Source organism: Brachyhypopomus gauderio, chromosome 1 (assembly GCF_052324685.1).
Source record: "Brachyhypopomus gauderio isolate BG-103 chromosome 1, BGAUD_0.2, whole genome shotgun sequence".
NCBI lineage: Eukaryota > Metazoa > Chordata > Actinopteri > Gymnotiformes > Hypopomidae > Brachyhypopomus > Brachyhypopomus gauderio.
Window position 1 is genome coordinate 13,723,621 of NC_135211.1, and position 18,619 is coordinate 13,742,239.

General features: G+C 45.9%; 1 protein-coding gene across 4 annotated transcripts in view; it reads left to right on the plus strand.

Annotated features, from left to right (window-relative positions):
* The first annotated feature begins 902 nt into the window (after positions 1-902).
* The window catches only part of znf536 (zinc finger protein 536), a 134,484-nt gene continuing 116,767 nt past the window's right edge, over positions 903-18,619 (plus strand). The window contains exons 1-2 of one of the 4 annotated variants that reach the window (XM_076998140.1): positions 903-1,427; positions 9,389-9,443. Coding sequence is in view for 2 of the 4 variants with exons in the window: in XM_076998119.1 (XP_076854234.1) it covers positions 2,424-2,472; positions 9,389-9,443 (104 nt within the window). In the remaining 2 variants the exon portion in view is untranslated. Of the gene's footprint in view, positions 1,428-1,988; positions 2,135-2,370; positions 2,473-9,388; positions 9,444-18,619 lie in introns of those variants that run through there. The other 3 variants (XM_076998149.1, XM_076998119.1, XM_076998130.1) reach the window with 3 other exon arrangements.

Genomic DNA, 18,619 nt, shown 5'->3' on the forward strand with positions numbered 1-18,619 from the left:
ATAACGATTAATGCTCCTTTGAGACGAGTTAAGAGAATGGAATAATAAGGCCCTCACTCAAACACACCTTACATATACACAAGGACTGTGCCTACAGATAATGCAGGCTGCACTGCACGACCTTACTCGGCTCCTAACTAGTGACGGGGCATATTCATCTGTGAAATAGTCAAGGGTGAGCGAAATGCTTCCTTAACGTACTCACATCACCGGGTCAACCCAAGGCCTCCAGCGTGGTAATTGTACATAATCAGTCTCATTGTTTTATTTTTAATAAGATGAGATCTGTTATGTGGGCTCCGGATCTAAAATATAAGATCTAAGCTGGGCTATAACACGGGCTAATCTCAAAGGTGGTCAGCGTGGGCGCAATACACCGTGACCGTGGGTGCTCTCGGTGTGGCGAGGTGAGAGACGAACTGGGCCATTCGCACGAACTGTAAAGTTAAGTCAGACTGCTCGTCTGCGGAACAAATGTAGGTAACTATTTTGAACCCCCCCCCCCCCCCCCCCCATGACCTCTTTCACCTCTTAATGCGTTCCGATTGCATGACATTTTGAATAATCAATGCGTCTGCACTGGCCGGAATCACCCTCGCATCACTGTTCTTTCTCTCTTGTCAACCTTTCCTCGTACCCCTGTCTACTATGGCCGTCCCGGATTCACATGCCCTCGCTTTCTGTGAAACAACCAGTCAACAGGAGCATCTGATACTTTTTTTTATTATCATCAAACCGTTCCCATAATTACACCATAATCATTATATAATCATACAACAAAGACTCCATTGAAGCGGCGGCTTTTGTCAGCTTGGGGACACTGAATGTATAATTGTATTTTTCTGCTTCTCTTCTCCCTATAGAAGCGTAATATATCAAGCTATCCACATTCTCCTGGGCGCAGGGTCGGCCTGAGCACCAACTACCGCTGAAGTTTAGCCACAAACTTTTACGTCCCCATCGAAGCACCTTTACAAAGGACATTTTCCCACGTTACCTCTAGTCTATTTGCGGGAGCGAACGGCGTGGAGCCTTTTCTAACTGTAAAGTGAAGAATGGGCTTGCTGTTTATGCGCCCCGCCGAGTGGCACTTTGATATGATATTTACAAAGAGACATGCTTTTTATGCGTTTTCCTTAAAAACCTCTTCTTAGCGCTGTGTCAGAATATAATTCTCGTCAGGGAAGGCGGAAAAAAAAGCGCTTCCCTCCGGACCGGTCCACGTTTGTGTGCGTGCGATTGGCAACATAACGGGCTTATTTACATTAAATACGCCACAAGGTTACAGTGCAGATGAGCGTCATTTTATCACTGATTACTTCTCTTAAGCGCTGGAGCGCTGACTGACGCTCGGGACGCGCCGTCTTCACTCATTCACCCTGGACTTTTTTTGGAAGATACAAGACTTGGAATAGTTCTCCGGAAAGGTAAGAACGGCTATTTTAAACACAATATGTATTTCCTTGAGGTGCGCGGTGGGTATTTTTTCAGAGACGACGGGCATCAAAGCCAATTACGCGGCGTCTGAACAAGAGGACTGACAATGTGATTGGGGTTCTTGGAGAATAGACGTGTTTTAATAAGAGTGTTTACGGGTATGTCAAGGTCAATAAGATGATGCGATGTGGTAAATTCTTCTTTGAGCCTCTTCATGTGGGAGAAGGGACGATTAGAGATGATTTCCTGCGTTGTATTTACCAGTGGTTCAGCTTTTAGCCCCATCAAAGCAGAATGGCGCAAGATCTATCTAGTTGCTGTGAATTACGCTTCGGACGACAATGGAGTGCTTTTTTAACGGTACAGTGCATTTCACCTACCAGATAGGGGGAGTCCAAGCTGAGCGATGGAAATGTCTCCTGATGCTGGGCGATCAGTGTCAATGAACGCGTTTATACCGAGAAAAAACTGAGCGAATAAAATAAAACGCGCTGTCCCCTTTACTCGGAACTGTTGGGAAGGGGATCCTGGACCGGACGATCGTAACAGGTCCGAAGCGTACACTTTTCCCCCTTCAGCGTAGGAAAACGATCAGCTCAATCATGTGGACATGCTTCATTATTCAATGAACACAATCTTTCACAACGCATCGTTTTACGCGCTGGAGTTTCTTTTACACGTCGCGATAAACTGAAAGGTAAGAAGTGCCATGATTATGAGTGGGGTTCGGGGGTTCGGGATGGTTTAACTCCTGTGCGATTCACTACTTATAAGTGAGTGGTCAGTTTGTGTAAATGTATCTATACCGTTACACCGCCGCCGTTGCGTCTGTGATTAAGAAGACACAGTATAATTAAATATCTATAGCGGCGACGCTTTCGTGCACGGGTGTTAAAGCGACCTCATATCGAAAGCATCGGAGACATCAGACCCCGCTTATAAACTAACTCAAGAAACCATTATATCTCATTTAATTTTCATAATCTATGCTTTGTCAACCTGGCTTCTGCGTCTCACGCACAATGGCAATGAAAGGTAGGCTACGCGTAAAAGTAACGGGTTACAGTAACGCTCCCTATCCCTGTTTGATACTGCTGGCTGACCAGGGATGTGTAGCTAAGAAACTTTTCTCTCCCCGAATCTCTGCTCAAACTTTGTCGGTTCACCTCCAGGGATTCCGTTTGGAATTTCAGCTAACCTGAATAGAGATCTTTGGAGAATTAGGATCAAAGTTACACCGTGCATGCCATGTGTCAAAACTTGTGAGATGGAAGAGCCGGCGAGACCTGCCATTTTGTGCTGTGATCGACCTCTTATGAATTGAAGCCTCGCATAATGCTTTGAGGAACGTTATGATGGTATTCAACAACTGAGGGGTAAATGTCATATGAGGCTTAAACACCTTTTTATCTGACGAAAACATGCATGTCTCCACAGAAAATGGAGGTTTTAAAATGTTGAAAATGTAGTCCGGTTTGGGAAATAATACAATTTAGAGGAAAACTGAAAGTTACAAGATTTCAGATAGAAAAAGAACCCAACACTGCGATGTTAACAGAATGAAATATGACATTAAGGTATACAGAGGTGATCGGGTCCTTTTATCCTCGCTATATATTTTGTAGACGTTATTGGGTATTTGGAATAAATTAACTTCACGTTTTGTTACGTTCGGATTTAAACACTTTAAAATGCCCCATCATAATATTTAAAATATACCCAGAACGATAAGTATGATCTGTCGGATGTGAAGTACCAGTGCTGTCTTACTGTGTGTCAAGTGCACGCTCAAATAGCAAAGCTTAAATATACCGAAACCCCTTTATGAATATCTGCAAAAAGCAGTAGGCTAGGGTCCGTTAAGCATATTATTGTAACTTGTGAGCGCTGGATGCAGGTGTCTCTGCTGTCCTCACTGTAAGTTTTTAAGGAGACCTTCGACCATATAAGGAGATATGACCCCAGCAAGAGTGAAGTACTTTACAACTCCCAGTGCGTTAATAAAAGGCAACAATTTTCCGGCAATAACCTTCATGTTTTATTCTTATTTTTTTCTGAATTGTTTTTTATTTTGTTTATTTTTTTCATATTGAAATGAGGTAACTGTTTTCCTCCTCGCTTTCTCTGGTAAAAGCAAGAGAGAAGATCCGAATATACAGATGGACAGTATAAGAAAACCGTCATTGTTTAACGGTATTTGCTAGGCGGATATTATGTCTGTAACAGTGTCTGGGCGTAGACATTTTTGTCAGGTCTTTTCATTTTCTGATTTGAGATGCAGTCAGCTCACATGTTCAAAATCCTCCAGCATTCAACCCCATACATATGTGGGGTCACCTTCGACATGATCCACATATGTGGTGTTTTGGAACAAACAAATGAATGTAAATTAAGGAAATTATTAACACCCAGATAAAAGCGACGCATGGTGCATTTTGATGCTTCAGATAGAGTAAGCAAGGAAGAAGAAAATTGTTTAAGGGAGACTGGTGCTGTGTGTATATAGGCAGGTCTGTCTAAACTGGTTTTAGGCCATCGTGTTTAGGCTAGTACTTACTGTATGTCTCCAATTAATGTCACTCATTTCTCAATGAATTTGCTTAACTCGAAAAACTCAGAGATGAATGATGCTTGCATGCATGTGTTTAATTGTGATAATACTTTTTAATATAGCTGTAATCTACCTTTTAATATCTGACTAATTAACAAATAAACATCAGTAATATTAATACGCAAGACATGCTTTAGTCAAATCAGTATTTGTGCTGATCATTTGATTAAATCGGCAACAATTTCACCGTCACTGTAACTGTAATGTCGCTAACATTTTAGGACATTATCCGTGACCTCATGAATTCCATCATTATTCACATAAAAAAGGCACCCCTCACGTCTTTTAAATGCAGTGAAGAAGGAAGTGTTATGGAGACTCCTGTGAATACACTCTGCCAATGGAACCGATAGCAGTTTGCTGGGGCTAAACAGCCCAAGCCAATCCTGTCAAAATGTCTCCTCCCTGGTGCCTGTGCCCTGATTTACATATGCGTCCTGTGCTCGTGCGGTGGGGAGGGTGTGCGTTGTGTGGCAGAACTTGGCAGGCGCCGGGTCGTGCCTGCGTGCCCGCCGGTCCTGCTCCCTCACCCAGCCGGCCGTGCTGAGGTGCTGATCTGTGAGTCCATGTGGCTGCATGGGGAGGCAGGGGCAGGGGGCAGGCGCGGGTGGCCTCGCCCCCCCCCCCCCCCCCCCTCTATCTGGACCCCCCTACACACACACCAGACTCACCAGGCCTGTCAGTCTCCGGCTCAGCCGACTGGATCCGGCCCGGAGCCTCGGAGACGTGATCAAACAGCCATTCCACACTTAAATGCTTCTCTGCTCCTTTTAATTGGAGGAAATTGTCTTCCAGATGCCCGGGCCCTAGCCGGGCTGCTCTGGGGGGGGGGGGGCAGAGTGGCAGCAAGGCCAGGACGATTAGGTATTAATTGATATGTGCTGTGGAGACCCCCCCTCCCCTTATTTCGCCCCCTGTGTCAACCCCCCCCCTTGCCTACTCCGAAGACGAAGGCCTTTCCCCATGTGGTCACGGAATCCCGACATGTACAAAGAACCGCGCTTGTTTGTGGCTCTCGCAAGGAGCTCAAGGGCTTCCACGCTGGAGGAAGTTAGCGCTGAGGCTCGTTAGTAACCTTGATGGGCAAGGTTAAGTTAACTTTAGGGAAAAGGGGTAAGATATTAGCCCTAATGATAACACCACCATGACATCTGTGTGGCTAGGAAACATTCATGGTGGGATTGTTTAAAACAGGAGAAAATTTGCATCAATAATTTGTCACAGAATTTCTGATCATAGCCAAAATTTTCCATTCTAATCTATAATAAGTTATATTTCAATATGGAAATCGCATTTGATTGAGATGACAACAACAACAGTAAGTAATAATAATAATAACAATAATAACTACAACAATAATAGTAATAATAATAATAATAATACTAATAATGCATTATTATTATTATTATTATTATTATTATTATTATTATTATTATGTTGATTTTGTATTAAGTGAAATACATAATACACTAATCAATATTTCAGCCACATGAAAGTTGTAGCTATTTATGGTCATCTCAAAATAGTGTGTTATAAGTCAGGGTGTGGCCCCACACCGATTGGTAGTAGAAATCCTTTCCTATTGTCTCACCAACATATATTTAGCTAGAGCTGCAGTGCCTTGCATTTCTCTTAGGCCTGTCTCTCTCAATTGATTAAGCTTGTAAGACCCGTCATTCAATATCCGTCATGTAGCGCGGAAGGCACAGTTCATCATGTCATCGCGTGCTACATACGAATGGGAGTTAGTTTGTAACTACTGACAGTTGTCAACTTTTGTCTTTACCAAATAATTATAGTTGAAAAAGAACATTTAATGCTTTGCATGTCATTTAGAGTTGAGTGCTGATTTGTTAGGCATTCTGCATGCATCCGTGCGCTGGAGAGAGTGAGGGAGAGACAGAGAGGGGCTAAAGAGAGGAAGTTTTTTGAGCAGGCTAATCACAGACGTCAGTGTGTGATCTAAGAATAAAGAGTGCCCTGACAGATGAGGTGGTGCCAGACGTGCATGTCTCCACAGCCTCATACCAGGGTGCCACCAGAAAAACGTCTGTCTGTCTGCCGAGAAAGAGAGAGAGACACACAGGGAGAGGAGGGAGAGAGAGAGAGACAGAGAGGATGGACCCAAGATAATACAATGTGCTCAACCTCGCCCAGAGGCACTTTCCACCAGGAAAAATCTATCGAGTAATGCTGCTTTTAGGGTTAGCGAGAAATGCAGAATAAGCATCACAGCCGAACACAGCCCAAGCAAAGATGACATCGCCAAACAGATGTGTGCAGATGTTTCGTATTCAAGAAAGTTTTTTTTTTCGTTCCTCTCTCCTCTTAATTCATCTGGAAGGGAGAATTGCTGGGCAGAAATCACAAATCACGAATCACTCCTGCAACGACTCTTTGTTTCCCTCTGTGCCTCTCCACCATTCTTTCCATTTTACTATGAACAAAAGAGAAATAGACAGAGAGATTAAGTGTGGGGACATCATACAGGCAGTAGCCACGAGATTACCTGATGGATTCTGCTGGATTACCTCGCACATCAACTGAAGCACTTCTGACTGACAAACACTGCTGCATAGCCGAACAACTATTTGTTTATATGTTGATTTCTTTAAATGGAACTTAAAAAAAAAACAAAAAAACAAAACTGTGCTTCGTAATGTAATAAAATTGCTCACTCCGAACTCACTCTGCTGTCTGATGTTACAGCTTTACTTGAGAAAAAAGAAAGAGCTTTTACGAAATGTAGCTATTGCAGTGTAAATTCTCAAGAACTTTATGATAGCTGCATTCTTAGGGCGTGACCTAATGCTTTTCGAACTTGTGAAGCATGCTATATGCACTTTTATTTGATCTGTGAAAGTGAGCCAGGATGAATGGCACTCGATGGCAGCCCGTCTCCATCTGGGCGGTTCGTGCGAGGAGGTGGGGCTTGGGGGCGGGGCTTGGAGACATGAGGCATGAGGGTGAGGAGGCGGGACCTCAAGATCATGCGGACATGAACAGCAGACCGTGATGAGTTTCTTGGGGTTTACACAGCCTTGAGAGAGAGAGAGAGAGACAGAGAGACAGGGAGGGGGGGGTGCAGCCTCGATTTGGGCCTTGCCCTTTGGCCGACGACAGCCACCTCATTGGTCGGCCATCCCTCTTCACCTCTCTTTCTCCCCCTCTTTGGGATCTCTGTGATCTCGCCTGTTCAACCTCATTCTGCGGTCGGTGACTGCACTCGAAGCTCTCCGGAGGATGGACTTTTTTAAAAGCGGCTTTTCCTCTGCGTCGCAGGGCGAGAGGACGAGTGGCTGCCAAACTGGCTGTAGGCACGAAATTACAGCCATGTCATCTCACCAGACAAGGCTTCTCACTGCTGTCAATCACAGGCCCAAAGCACATAGCGCCACACTGATTTGCATTCGCCACAGACCTCTTAAAACACTGACAAATATCTAAAAGGCCACGGATGGTGCCAGATACCTCCGTTAGCTCTGAAAGCGATAGCTGAAGCCAAAGGATACCCGTGCTCGGGGACATCCTGAAATAATTGGGCAAGTTTAATAATGCCTGCTCTTGAGCTGTTTCCGGGTCATGACCCTGGCGGATGGTGATCACACCCCCACTACCCACCCACCCATCGGGAGTAACAGGTCCCCTCAAGGAGTCTGGCCAAGATGGCTGGTGGAATAGAGTAAAGAGGGCCCCTGCACCTTTAATTATGATCAAGAGGTTTTCTCCAAAGGACGGAGGCGTAGCAGTTATGTTGCCTCGTAAATCTGCCCCTGATGCCGTATATTGTGTTGAACTATTACTGTACACTATTATATTGCATATTCAACTGGCTCTTCAGGACCTGATTTGCATAATTGGATCTTTAATGAAACTTGCCTTGTGGAACAAAAAAAAAAAAAGAAAGGAAAAAAACTAGCAGAGGAGAGAAGAAATAAGCATTTTGGAATTATGGGCAAAGCCATGTGAGCCTTGTTGGAAGAAGTTCTTGTCTTTAAAAAAAGCATGTTTCAGAGAGAGAGAGAGAGAGAGAGTTAGAGAGAGAGAGAGAGGGAGAGAGAGAGAGAGAGAGAGAGAGAGAAGGCAGCAAAGTGACCTGTGTTGTACACATATTCTTTTTCAAATACACTTGCATGCACACACACACACACACACACACACACACACACACACACACACACACACATACACGCACACACGCACGCACGCACACACACACACGCACGCACGCGCACGCACGCACGCACGCACACACACACACACACACACACACACACACACACACACACACACACACACACATCAGTGGTGGTGCTACAAATAGGATGAGAAGTGCCTCTGAAAGCTGTACATTCTCAGCCAGGTCTCGCGGGTTATTACTACAATAGCTGGATTTCTTTAGCCTGGGGGATTTTAGGTTTTCTGTCTCCACTCATTCTCTCGACTTGCTACCCGGGGAAGATGGGTCCTTTGTAGGGGAATCCGCACCGCTTGCCTGTCGGAATTCCACTGTTGCAAATATTTTGACAATTTCTAGCCGTGAGCAGTCGGATTTTAGACAAGCGGTGGCGAAGACCGGCCTGTATGTGTCGAAAGTGTTGGCCGTTTAGAGTCCAGTTTTGTTGTTCCCTGGACTTTTTGAGTGTGTGTGTGTGTGTGTGTGTTAGTGAATCTTATTGCCATGTTATTTAGGCTAATTACAGCAGTATTTTAATGCGAGAATATTTATGTAATTCCTTAAGTGCATGTTCCATACCACCTGCTTTATTCACCTTCTTGTTTTGAACTGCATGGGTGTTTTGTTTTATTGGTTAATTAAAAAAGCTGCACATCTTCATTCTCCCTTGACTTATGCAGGTGAAGGTTAAAACGCTGATAGGAGAGCTGCCCAGCTAACGTGACAGCCATGGCTGATGAAGGGTTATTTGTCCTGTCTTTGAAGGACCTATCATTTCAAAGTAAAAGCAAGAAAATCCAAACAGGATATAAAGAGCAAAAAGTCTTTCACTGGCTCTGACCAGCTGATGTTAATCAGGAGCGAGGTTTAGAAGGGTGGAGGAACAGACCAGAGACACACGGGTGACCCTGCTGCGGGAGCAGAAGAGGGGGCTGCCCCGGATGTGGGGTTCCCGTGTGTCGGCTGGAGCCGTGGTTCTGTTCCAGTGAGCAGAGACAGTGGGACGGAGTGGGAAGGAGCATTATAAAGAACTGCACCATAGTGCCATATCTGTCATTTACCCTACATGTGCAAACGAGGCTAATCTCATTCTCTCTCTCTCTCTCTCTCTCACTCTCTCTCTCTCTCTCTCTCGCTCTCTCTGTCTGTGTCTCTCTCCCCAGGCACTTGGGAACTTTGCTCCGACGCTCTGCTACAACAACCCCTGCTATCTCACAGGTAGGCCCCTCTTATTGTTACGCCCATAACATATCCCTTTATGTTGTGCATGCACACACACACACACACACACACACACACACACACACACACACACACACACGGTCAGAGTGCTTTTGCTGTTGATTCTCCTGGTAATGATGTCACAGTGATAGTGGAGGAGAGCAAATGTGTCCTGATTCCACCATTTAACGGCTGGCTGAATTGGCTGATAATGATAGCATTGGCGTCTCCAGCCGCACAGACAGATCCAGACCCTGGGAATTAGCAACAGAAAGAAAGAGAGAGAAAGAGAGGGAGAGTGGGATGAGAGAGAGAGAGAGAGAGGAGAGGAGAGAGAGAGGGAGGGGGGAAATGCCAGGAAGAAGAGATAGGGAAAGCAAGAGGCTGGCAGACAGAGAGAGAGGTAGAGATAGATAGAGATAGAGAGAGAGACAGAGAGAGAGAGAAAGGAGAAATGAAGAGAACAAGAGAGAGATGGAGAGAGAGATAGCTTACAGAAAGAAAGACAAGTGGCAGCAGAGAGATCGAGCCGCTTTCACAAAGACGGTCCGATGTACTTAACATATCGGCGCTGTGCACTTGAACAAGTGGCAGGAAACACGGGCATGGCAGTGGCACTGGGTCTGCTGCTCGATAGCAGGCACGGAACGACCAACTGTCTGTGTCACCGTTTAACACGCTGCCACATCTCTGGGCTCGGAAGTGAAATAGGACACCAGGTCCACATCCCTCCATCCAACCTTAACCCCAGCACCAAGTCCAAAGAGATTCAGATCAAATAGAACGCAGCGACTTGCTAATAGCTGTGTTTCCTGTCGGTATCCTACATGTCCCAGCGTAATCAGGTTGAAGTAAATTGATTATTTGGTCAAAACCTTCAGCACCTTTGATGCTTCTTTTTGGCCTGCGTGGTTTGTTTTGCTGCTGATGCTGTTCTTGATAAGTTAGCCTGACCCACCTAAATACAGTATAAGGGTCGCTTTCTCTCCAATGGCTACTCACAAATATCACTCAAATAAAAAAATAAATAAAAAAGAAAGAAAATACGGCACTATTTAAACATTTTTAAAATGTTTCAACCCTGCCGAGAGCTCTAAGAGAGTATCCCTGTTTTTCTGGAAATTCAAAAGTAAATAAGTAGGTCTGAATGTTAATGACCGTCCCGAGCTTTGAACACATGCTCTTCTGTATAAGTCGCTCTCCTCAGCCCACACTTTCAGGATTCCGCAATGCTGTCTCGCTTGAGCGCAAGGAGATGCTAGCAGGTTTTTGTATCTTTATTATTTTTTTAAAGACACATTTTAAATATTTAGGCATGTGTTCTGGAATGTGCATGTCCAAGACCAAGGTCACTTCAGTGGGGCTAAGGATTCTGAGGTGCTCCCTTTTTTCAGAAACCCTCCAGTACCTCAGCGAACATGTGATGCAGTCACTCCGTCACACAGTCACTCCGTCACACAGTCACTCTGTCACACAGGTACTCTGTCACATAGTCACTCCTTCACACAGTCACTGTCACACAGTCACTCTGTTACACAGTTACTCTGTCAGCACAGTTACTCTGTCACACAGTCACTTTGTCACACAGTTTCTCCGTCACACAGTCACTCCTTCACAAAGTCACTCCTTCACACAGTTACAGTTACTCTGTCACACAGTCACTCTGTCACAGTTACTCTGTCACACAGTCACCTCCTTCACAAAGTCACTCCTTCACACAGTCACACAGTCACTCTGTCACACAGTTATTCCATCAAACAGTCACTCCTTCACACAGTCACTCTGTCACACAGTCACTCCTTCACCACAGTCACTCTGTCACACAGTCACTCATTCACAGTCACTCTGTCACTCACCGTCACATGGTCTTTACATTACACAGTCATGCAGTCACCATGTCATTCCATCTTGCAGTCATGCATAAATTCTGACTCACAGTCACACAGTCATGTGGTCAGACAGTCACACAGTTACTTTGCTCATGCTGACTAATGCCACACCTTTTTGAAAAGGTTTTGGAATGTTCCTCAGGTGTACGTTAATGAAAAAAAGAAATAAAGATTTAACTGTTTGGGTTGCAGTTCACAGAGAAAATTGGTGGCATTGTTTGAATAAGTTGTATCAAGGGTAAGAATGATCATATCAAATGTGAAATAATGAAGATGCAGGCCTCCAAAGGAACGGCTGGTTCAACATTTTCTCTCTATTCTCCACACAGATATCTCTCCTTTTTGTGTCTGAGTCTCTCTTGCTCTCTCTCTCTCTCTCACACACACACACACACACCAAACACACACCCCACATCTCACCTGCCATCGCTCTACGGTAGCAGGCATGCTGCTTTGTTTGTGGAGTGCTGTCAGTCCTGTGAAGAGTGTTTTAAGTAACTGCTGCTGAAGGTGAGAGTTAAACAGCATTTACTTCGGGGAATTTGCCTTTATTTATCTGCCTTATTACAGAGAAGAATTTGCAAAGGCCTCTTGGAGAGAATTCCCCCCGACGCGCGGCTCCCTTACACACCTTTTAAGTCTTAAGATGCTTCTCCCCCTCTTGCTATAGCTCTCACCCAACCATATCTATGCCACTCACAGACAATTTTCACAATCAGACCTCCTCCTTCCTTGTTCCTGTATGTTTTTGTTTTTTGTTCACTCCCCCCCTCCTTCTCTCTCTCTTTCTCTCTTTAGTCTTGATCACTAGGCATTGTTGTTTATTTCTTACTTTGTTTCATCTCTTTGTTATGGCATTTGTGCCAATCGGTGTAATTGGGAGAGTGTGAAGTGAAGCAGGGTGTCGTCTGAGGTGTGAGGGCTGGGAGAAACGTCTCACTCTCTTCTCCCCTACCTGCATAAATAAGACTGTGGGCTGAGTTGCTTGCGGACAACCCGGTATGCCCAGGTCCTTGCCAGAGAAGACAAATCCCTAACCCTGATCCTTAACCTTAACCTTAACCGTAACCCTGCTTGAACCAGCGGCTCATGCCCAGGGTTCACTCATGAACCCACCTGCCATCACACGCTCCAACACGGCTGAATCACAGAGAAGCTCCAAGGTCAAGTGATGTCCTACAGGAGGTATCACTTAAGCTTCTGCGTTCTGCCTGATGGCTCTGTTGGACGCAGTCCGTGGCTGAGTTCGGCGGGCTTGAGACTTCCCCTCTGTCACATCAGAACTGCAGCGTTGGGTTACACTTCCTCTTCTCAGAACAAGACGTAATGGGAAATGCGCTGTGGTGGGAAGGACATGGGCGTTTTCCAAAACTGTGCGTTATTTTACTTTTCCTGCTTCCGTTTTCCGCTATGAGCCAGTACGGCACTCCATGTTAATCAATAGCGAAAAGCAGTAGCACGTAGGACGGCAGCATCTCGCCTGCTCCACCATACATGCCTAAGTCAGAGTGTCGTGATTTCTGCACATTATAAGGAGCCTTTTTATGACAAGTTTAGGTGGCAATGACATGACTGGAGTGTGCGAGGGGGCCTTGCTCTGGTGTTGATAATTAACACTTTCTACTGTACGCGTGGGCCTGTCGTCAGGCGAGTAAAAGATCGTCTCTGTTTTAATTTGCATGATGATGGTACTGTGACCAGTCATCGCTAGATCAACCAGCTAGAAAAGCCTAAGGTCGGGGGAGGAAGATTCATGTTCGCCCCTCCACTCACCCCCCCCGCCGCCTCTTCTCCTGTTCTCTGCCGTCATCGCTCTCCTTCGTGGGAGGTCCCCTTTAAACCGCTAACCCTCCGTCCCCCTCCGCGCCCACCCTCAAGCCCCGCCATCCACTCCCGCTGCCACGAGGATCCGCGGCAATCCGATTTCGGCCCGGGCCGTCCGGGGAAGCTCGGGGGGACGTTCCTGTCGTTTATTGCCGTTTCTTCCCTGTCTCTGGTCCTTCATTTCTCTTCCCTTTCTTTCTCTCTCTCCATTATTTCAGCTTTTGTCCTCCTCTTTTTCTCTCTCTCTCCCTCCCTCCTTCCCTCTCTTTCTCTCTGCCCTACTGATTGCCGTAGCCTCGGGGCCTTCTGCCGCACGCTACGTCCCCGTGATTATATTAATGGCCTTCCGTGCTGAGTTTGGAGGCGAGGGAGGGCCAGGGCGATACGCGGCCACACGCCAGAGCCAGGGCCCAGAGACCCCAGGGCTCTGGAGGTCACGGCCCAGGTGAGCTGTTTCCGCTGGTGTCCATGATCTGCTTGGGCTGCCCACTTAACCCACAATGCCTCACTGAGCACCCAGCTACGGTGGAAACTCCCACTCCAGGGCGGCCCAGCTGGGGCGGTGGGTGGGTAGAGGGGCAGAGATATGTGTTTGCCCACGTCTGCTCAGAAACAAGGGACGTTATGAGTAAGACACGCAAATCAGACCCACTGGCTTTTGGCTAAAACTCACAAAGCTGGCTAATAATTCTCCCCTGAGAGTATTGATCTTATATTTGTTATTATGGGACTTCGAGGCGTTCCTGCACGTTTATTTGTCTTCATTAGAATCTCACAGCACCTGCAGCAGCATTGCAAACACTGTGTGTGTGTGTGTGTGTGTGTGTGTGTGTGTGGTGTGTGTGTGTGTGTGTGGTGTGTGTGTGTGTGTGTGTGTGTGAGTGTGTGTGTGTGTGTGTGTGTTGTGCGTACATGTGTGTTTGTGATATTGCATACGAAAGCTGTCTGCGTCTAATTTTCTGTTGTGTGCCTGTTAGTGCTTTTGTTTAGCACTGATTTTATTCTGATCATCTATCTTCGTGACTCCTTTTATCCACTTTGAATTGGGCGTGAGCGCGCGGAGGCGCCACAGACTAGCAGCTCCTCGTCTTTATCCTGCACACCCAGCCGAACGCCGGCTCGTTCTCCGCCTCACTGTGTTTTTTGCTGCTTTGATCGGGGGCCCCCCCTGTGTGGCGAAGGTGTGTGAGCGGCAGCATGGGTGTGTGCGGTGGGGGTCCGCCTCTCCCCGCGGGTTGGGCTGTTGGATCAAGGGCCATCCGGCTGGAGCGTGTGAGGAAGAGGGGTCAGACTTCCCAATGTGCCCCCTCTCCACCGCAGTACCTCTCTCGCCTGCTTTTGTTGTCAGGGGTAATCTTGGGAGTGATCTTAATCATGGAGGTGTGTGTGTGTGTGTGTGTGTGTGTGTGTGTGTGTGTGTGTGTTTATGGGGGGTGGGGGTGTGTCCCTCTCTCCAGGTACTAGTGAGAGAGAGTGTGTGGACAGGCCCTCACCGCACTGCTGACCATCTTAGGGAAGTGTGGTTGAGAGAGAGGGAAGAGAGAGAATAGCTAGAGAGAGAGAAAGAGAGAGAGTGAAAGAGAGAGAGAGAGAGTGAGAGAGATGAGAGAGAGAGTGAGAGAGAGAGAGAGAGAGAGAGAGAGAGAGAATGAGATTAGAGAAAGAGAAAGAGAGAGGGAGAGTGTGTGTGTGTGGTGAGAGAGAGAGAGAGAGAGACAGAGAGTGTGGGGAAAGACTGAGAAAGTCAAGAGGACAAAGATGTAGAGTTTAATGGATCAGCTTGTAATATATCTGACTGAAATCAGATGTGAAAAATTAAACACATAGTCATATTTGACTATAGTGTAGTATATAGTGATATAGTGTAGCACGGCACATCTCCTTTAATGCACTCTGTGTCCTTTTTCAAGGAGTGCAAAATATCAGTCACATACCTCAACACACACAGAGGCTGAACAAAGTGACACAGTGTACACATTAAAGAGAGTCTGATTGCTGGAACAGAGTGAGATGCATTAATAAGCATTGTGTGTGTGTGTGTGTGTGTGTGTGTGTGTGTGTGTGTGTGTGTGTGTGTGTGTGTGTGTGTGTGTGTGTGTGTGTGTGTATGGTGATGGGGCAGGGTTCACCATGGGGCGTGGGTAGAGGAAGAAGGAATCCATTACATATAAACAACCCTTTAAGCAGTGATGGGATGATCCAGTGGGATTAAGAGGGAAATCCTGATGGACGTTGAAAAGCTGACCACACAGAGGAAGGGCGGTACAGCACGGCCACTGCAGATGGCGCGCGCACACACACACACACACACACACACACACACACACACACACACACACACACACACACACACACATGCACGCACATGTATGCAGATTCATACGCACGTTCACACATATATCCAAGGTCCCAGAGAGAGGCCAGTCTGAGGGTCAAAGGGCATCTCTGAGGGTGCAAAGTCAAGGCTCCTGGTTGGTTGGCCAGGCAGGGATGAGATGAGTTACTGTGAGCTGTAGTATAATCAGACTAAGCCTAGAGTCTAGATCTAGAGATATTGTTGTGAAATATATATATATATATATATATATATATATATATATATATAATATATATTATATATATAATATATATAATATATAATATATATATATATATACACACACACACACACACACACACACACACCACAGTATACACATACCTTCCACATCTACTCTCAGCCCTTGGTTTTTCTTGAGCTCCTGATGTTGCTGTCACTTGACTTCTATCACATGTGTATATATATTGTATATATATATTTACCTGCACTGAAGACACAGAACACAGAAACACAGGAACAGCCTTGCACTGTACACAAGCAGTCTTTGGGACACATAAGGGACGTGTGTAAAGAGATGGCAGGGTTGTTCATCACTGTGTGTGTGTGTGTGTGTGTGTGTGTGTGTGTGTGTGTGTGTGTGTGTGTGTGTGTGTGTGTGTGAGTTTTTTATTTTCCTTTTGATGGGAGGGGGTTAGTAAATTTTTTTCAGGGCAGATACACCCCCATCCATTAGGTATGCACGGTGACATCCGCACATCTTGTCTCTATATTATTAAAAGTAGTTTGCCCATAGGCTGCCTTTGTGCTGAAGGAAGTTGGACAGATGGCCATGTTTTTTTAATAGATGACAGCCATAAGTAAGGTGAGGATGAGGATGAGGCAGGGTGATAGCACCAGAGCTCTCCACTTAGCACCAGCACCGCACGAGCACGACCACACCACGTGCTAACGCACTTCTATCCTTAGCCCGCACGGCTGGGTACTTACACGAAATAGTTTCCGAAAATGAATCTGCACTTTTCCCCGCGCGGCACAGGGCTAAACAACGTGTGCTGGCTCTGCAGTCGGTCCCTCTGTTCCGCGTTTATGAAGGGCGTATGGAGACCGTGTTATTAAGCTTATGAAACTTGAGTGCCCTGCTATTATGCTCGGTAAGCCACCTCAGGCCCCTGCCTCCTCTCCCCTCTCCCCCCCACGCCTTGTTTTCTGCGCTTGACTGACTGTTGCTCATAACAGGATGTTAAATATATAGCAGAGGGAGAGGGAGGGCGAGAGAGAGAGAGAGAGAGAGAGAGAGAGGAGAGAGAGTGAGTGAGAGAGAGAGATTATGTCTATGTGGTTGCTCTGTGCCTTGATGTATGCACCATGTCAGGCAGCCATTGTCCTCCTGGGTAAAGAATGATAGTTCAAATACCTACCATCTCTCCCTGGTGCTCCAAATGCTCGCCTTTGAAAGTTTTTATATCCATCTGTCATCTTCGAGTGGGGAGGGCACATGTTCTGTACTGCTCAAATACAGAATTTTCCTTTTGCCAGCCACAACGAGACAGGAAACGAATAATATGGGTGCGAACCAGGGAGAGAGAACGAGAGAGAAGAAGAAGAAGAAGAAGAGAGAGGGGCGGGGGGGGGAGGTAGGCTAGGGAGACACCATTTGAATTCAGTACATTCTCACACACTGATCACCCCCCTATCCCTCTCGTAGTGTGTCAGCTTTTGAACAGGAGAGTGTGTGTTGTGGGTGGAAAGCTTAAAATGTTTCCACTGTTATCAATTGCAAAAAGCCTGATTGGAACGTTATTGTTTCAAGAGGGTTGATTTGATCGATTTTTTAAGGTCTTTACTTCTCTCCGGCTGATCAAATTTTATCAGGCTATTCATACTGTTTTATTCTTTGTAAATATGTATTTTATCTGGAAAAAAGTAATGGATGAAATTGGAATAGCAAATAATGAGAACCACGAATATTTGAATTATTATTTGAAATATTCCTTTTCCTCTTAAGGATGCACACCGGCTGGTGGGTGGGGTCTGTAGATCTATATTCTAATGAAGCTTGTTTCAATTCTTAATGGTAATTTTTGTATTAGCACATACAGCTTGAGGTTTCAGGTTTCAGAAAGAGAAAGAGTGAAAGTGAATGAAAGTGAGGGAGTGCGAGTGAGAGAGAGTGAGACGTTCGCTTACTGTCTCGAAGACGAAAAAAAGTCCAAAAGGAAAGTCTAAAATAAAAAATGCTCATTTGAAGGAAAAACACAGCCAACATCTCCAATTTGATCTTTACTTTTTACATCAGTATGAGATCTTTTCATTTCGTGTGTAATCTATACCAAACGCCAGCAAGGAAGAGTAGAGGCAAAACCTCGTAGAAGATGAAAGATCGCAGCGGGCAATGATGAAAAGAAATTTGACATTCTTTTGTTGCCTTTGAAACTTCAATATTTGGCGTAATTGTTTCGTAGGCATTATATATCTTCATTTGTGCCGGAATAACATGTTGGTTTTTTTCCCCGTCTAAATAAGAGCAGCAACCATCTGGTTGTGGAGCCAGGCCTGGCCTCCTGCTCATCGGAGAAATAATACACGACCTAATGACTTCCACATATTTGGAAATCTCCCTTTTGAAATTGGTCTTGGCAGATTATTTGCTGGTACTTGAGTTGCATCTGTTTGCAATTTCGCAAATGTGGAAGACTTTAATGCAACGCTCTCAGTTTAGAGAGAGGGGGCTATTCTGATCCCGGGGTAGCACCGGCTGTCACCACACATGCACAAAAAGACCCTAAATCAATAGAATAAAAAGGCCTTGTACTTTGTGTCGATGGCTGAGGGTGGTCATGTGATCGTTGGCGAACAGGCCCTCGTTGGGCCCATGTAAAAGTTCCTGTAAGAGGGTCGTACGTAGCGACAGCTGAGACGCCCGGTCCCAGCCTGCAGTGATATTCTCAGTGCTGCACTTCCTGCTGGGTTTGGGCCCTGCGCAGCTAAAGGAGGAGAGAAGGAACAGCAGAAAGCATGTGGCTAGCAGCTGACCTGCTTATGCCATCTCTCTCTCTTTCTCTCTCTCTCTCTATCCCCCTCCTCTCCCCTCTCTCTCTCACTCTCTCTCTCCTGCCCTCATCTCTCTCTCTTTCTTTCTC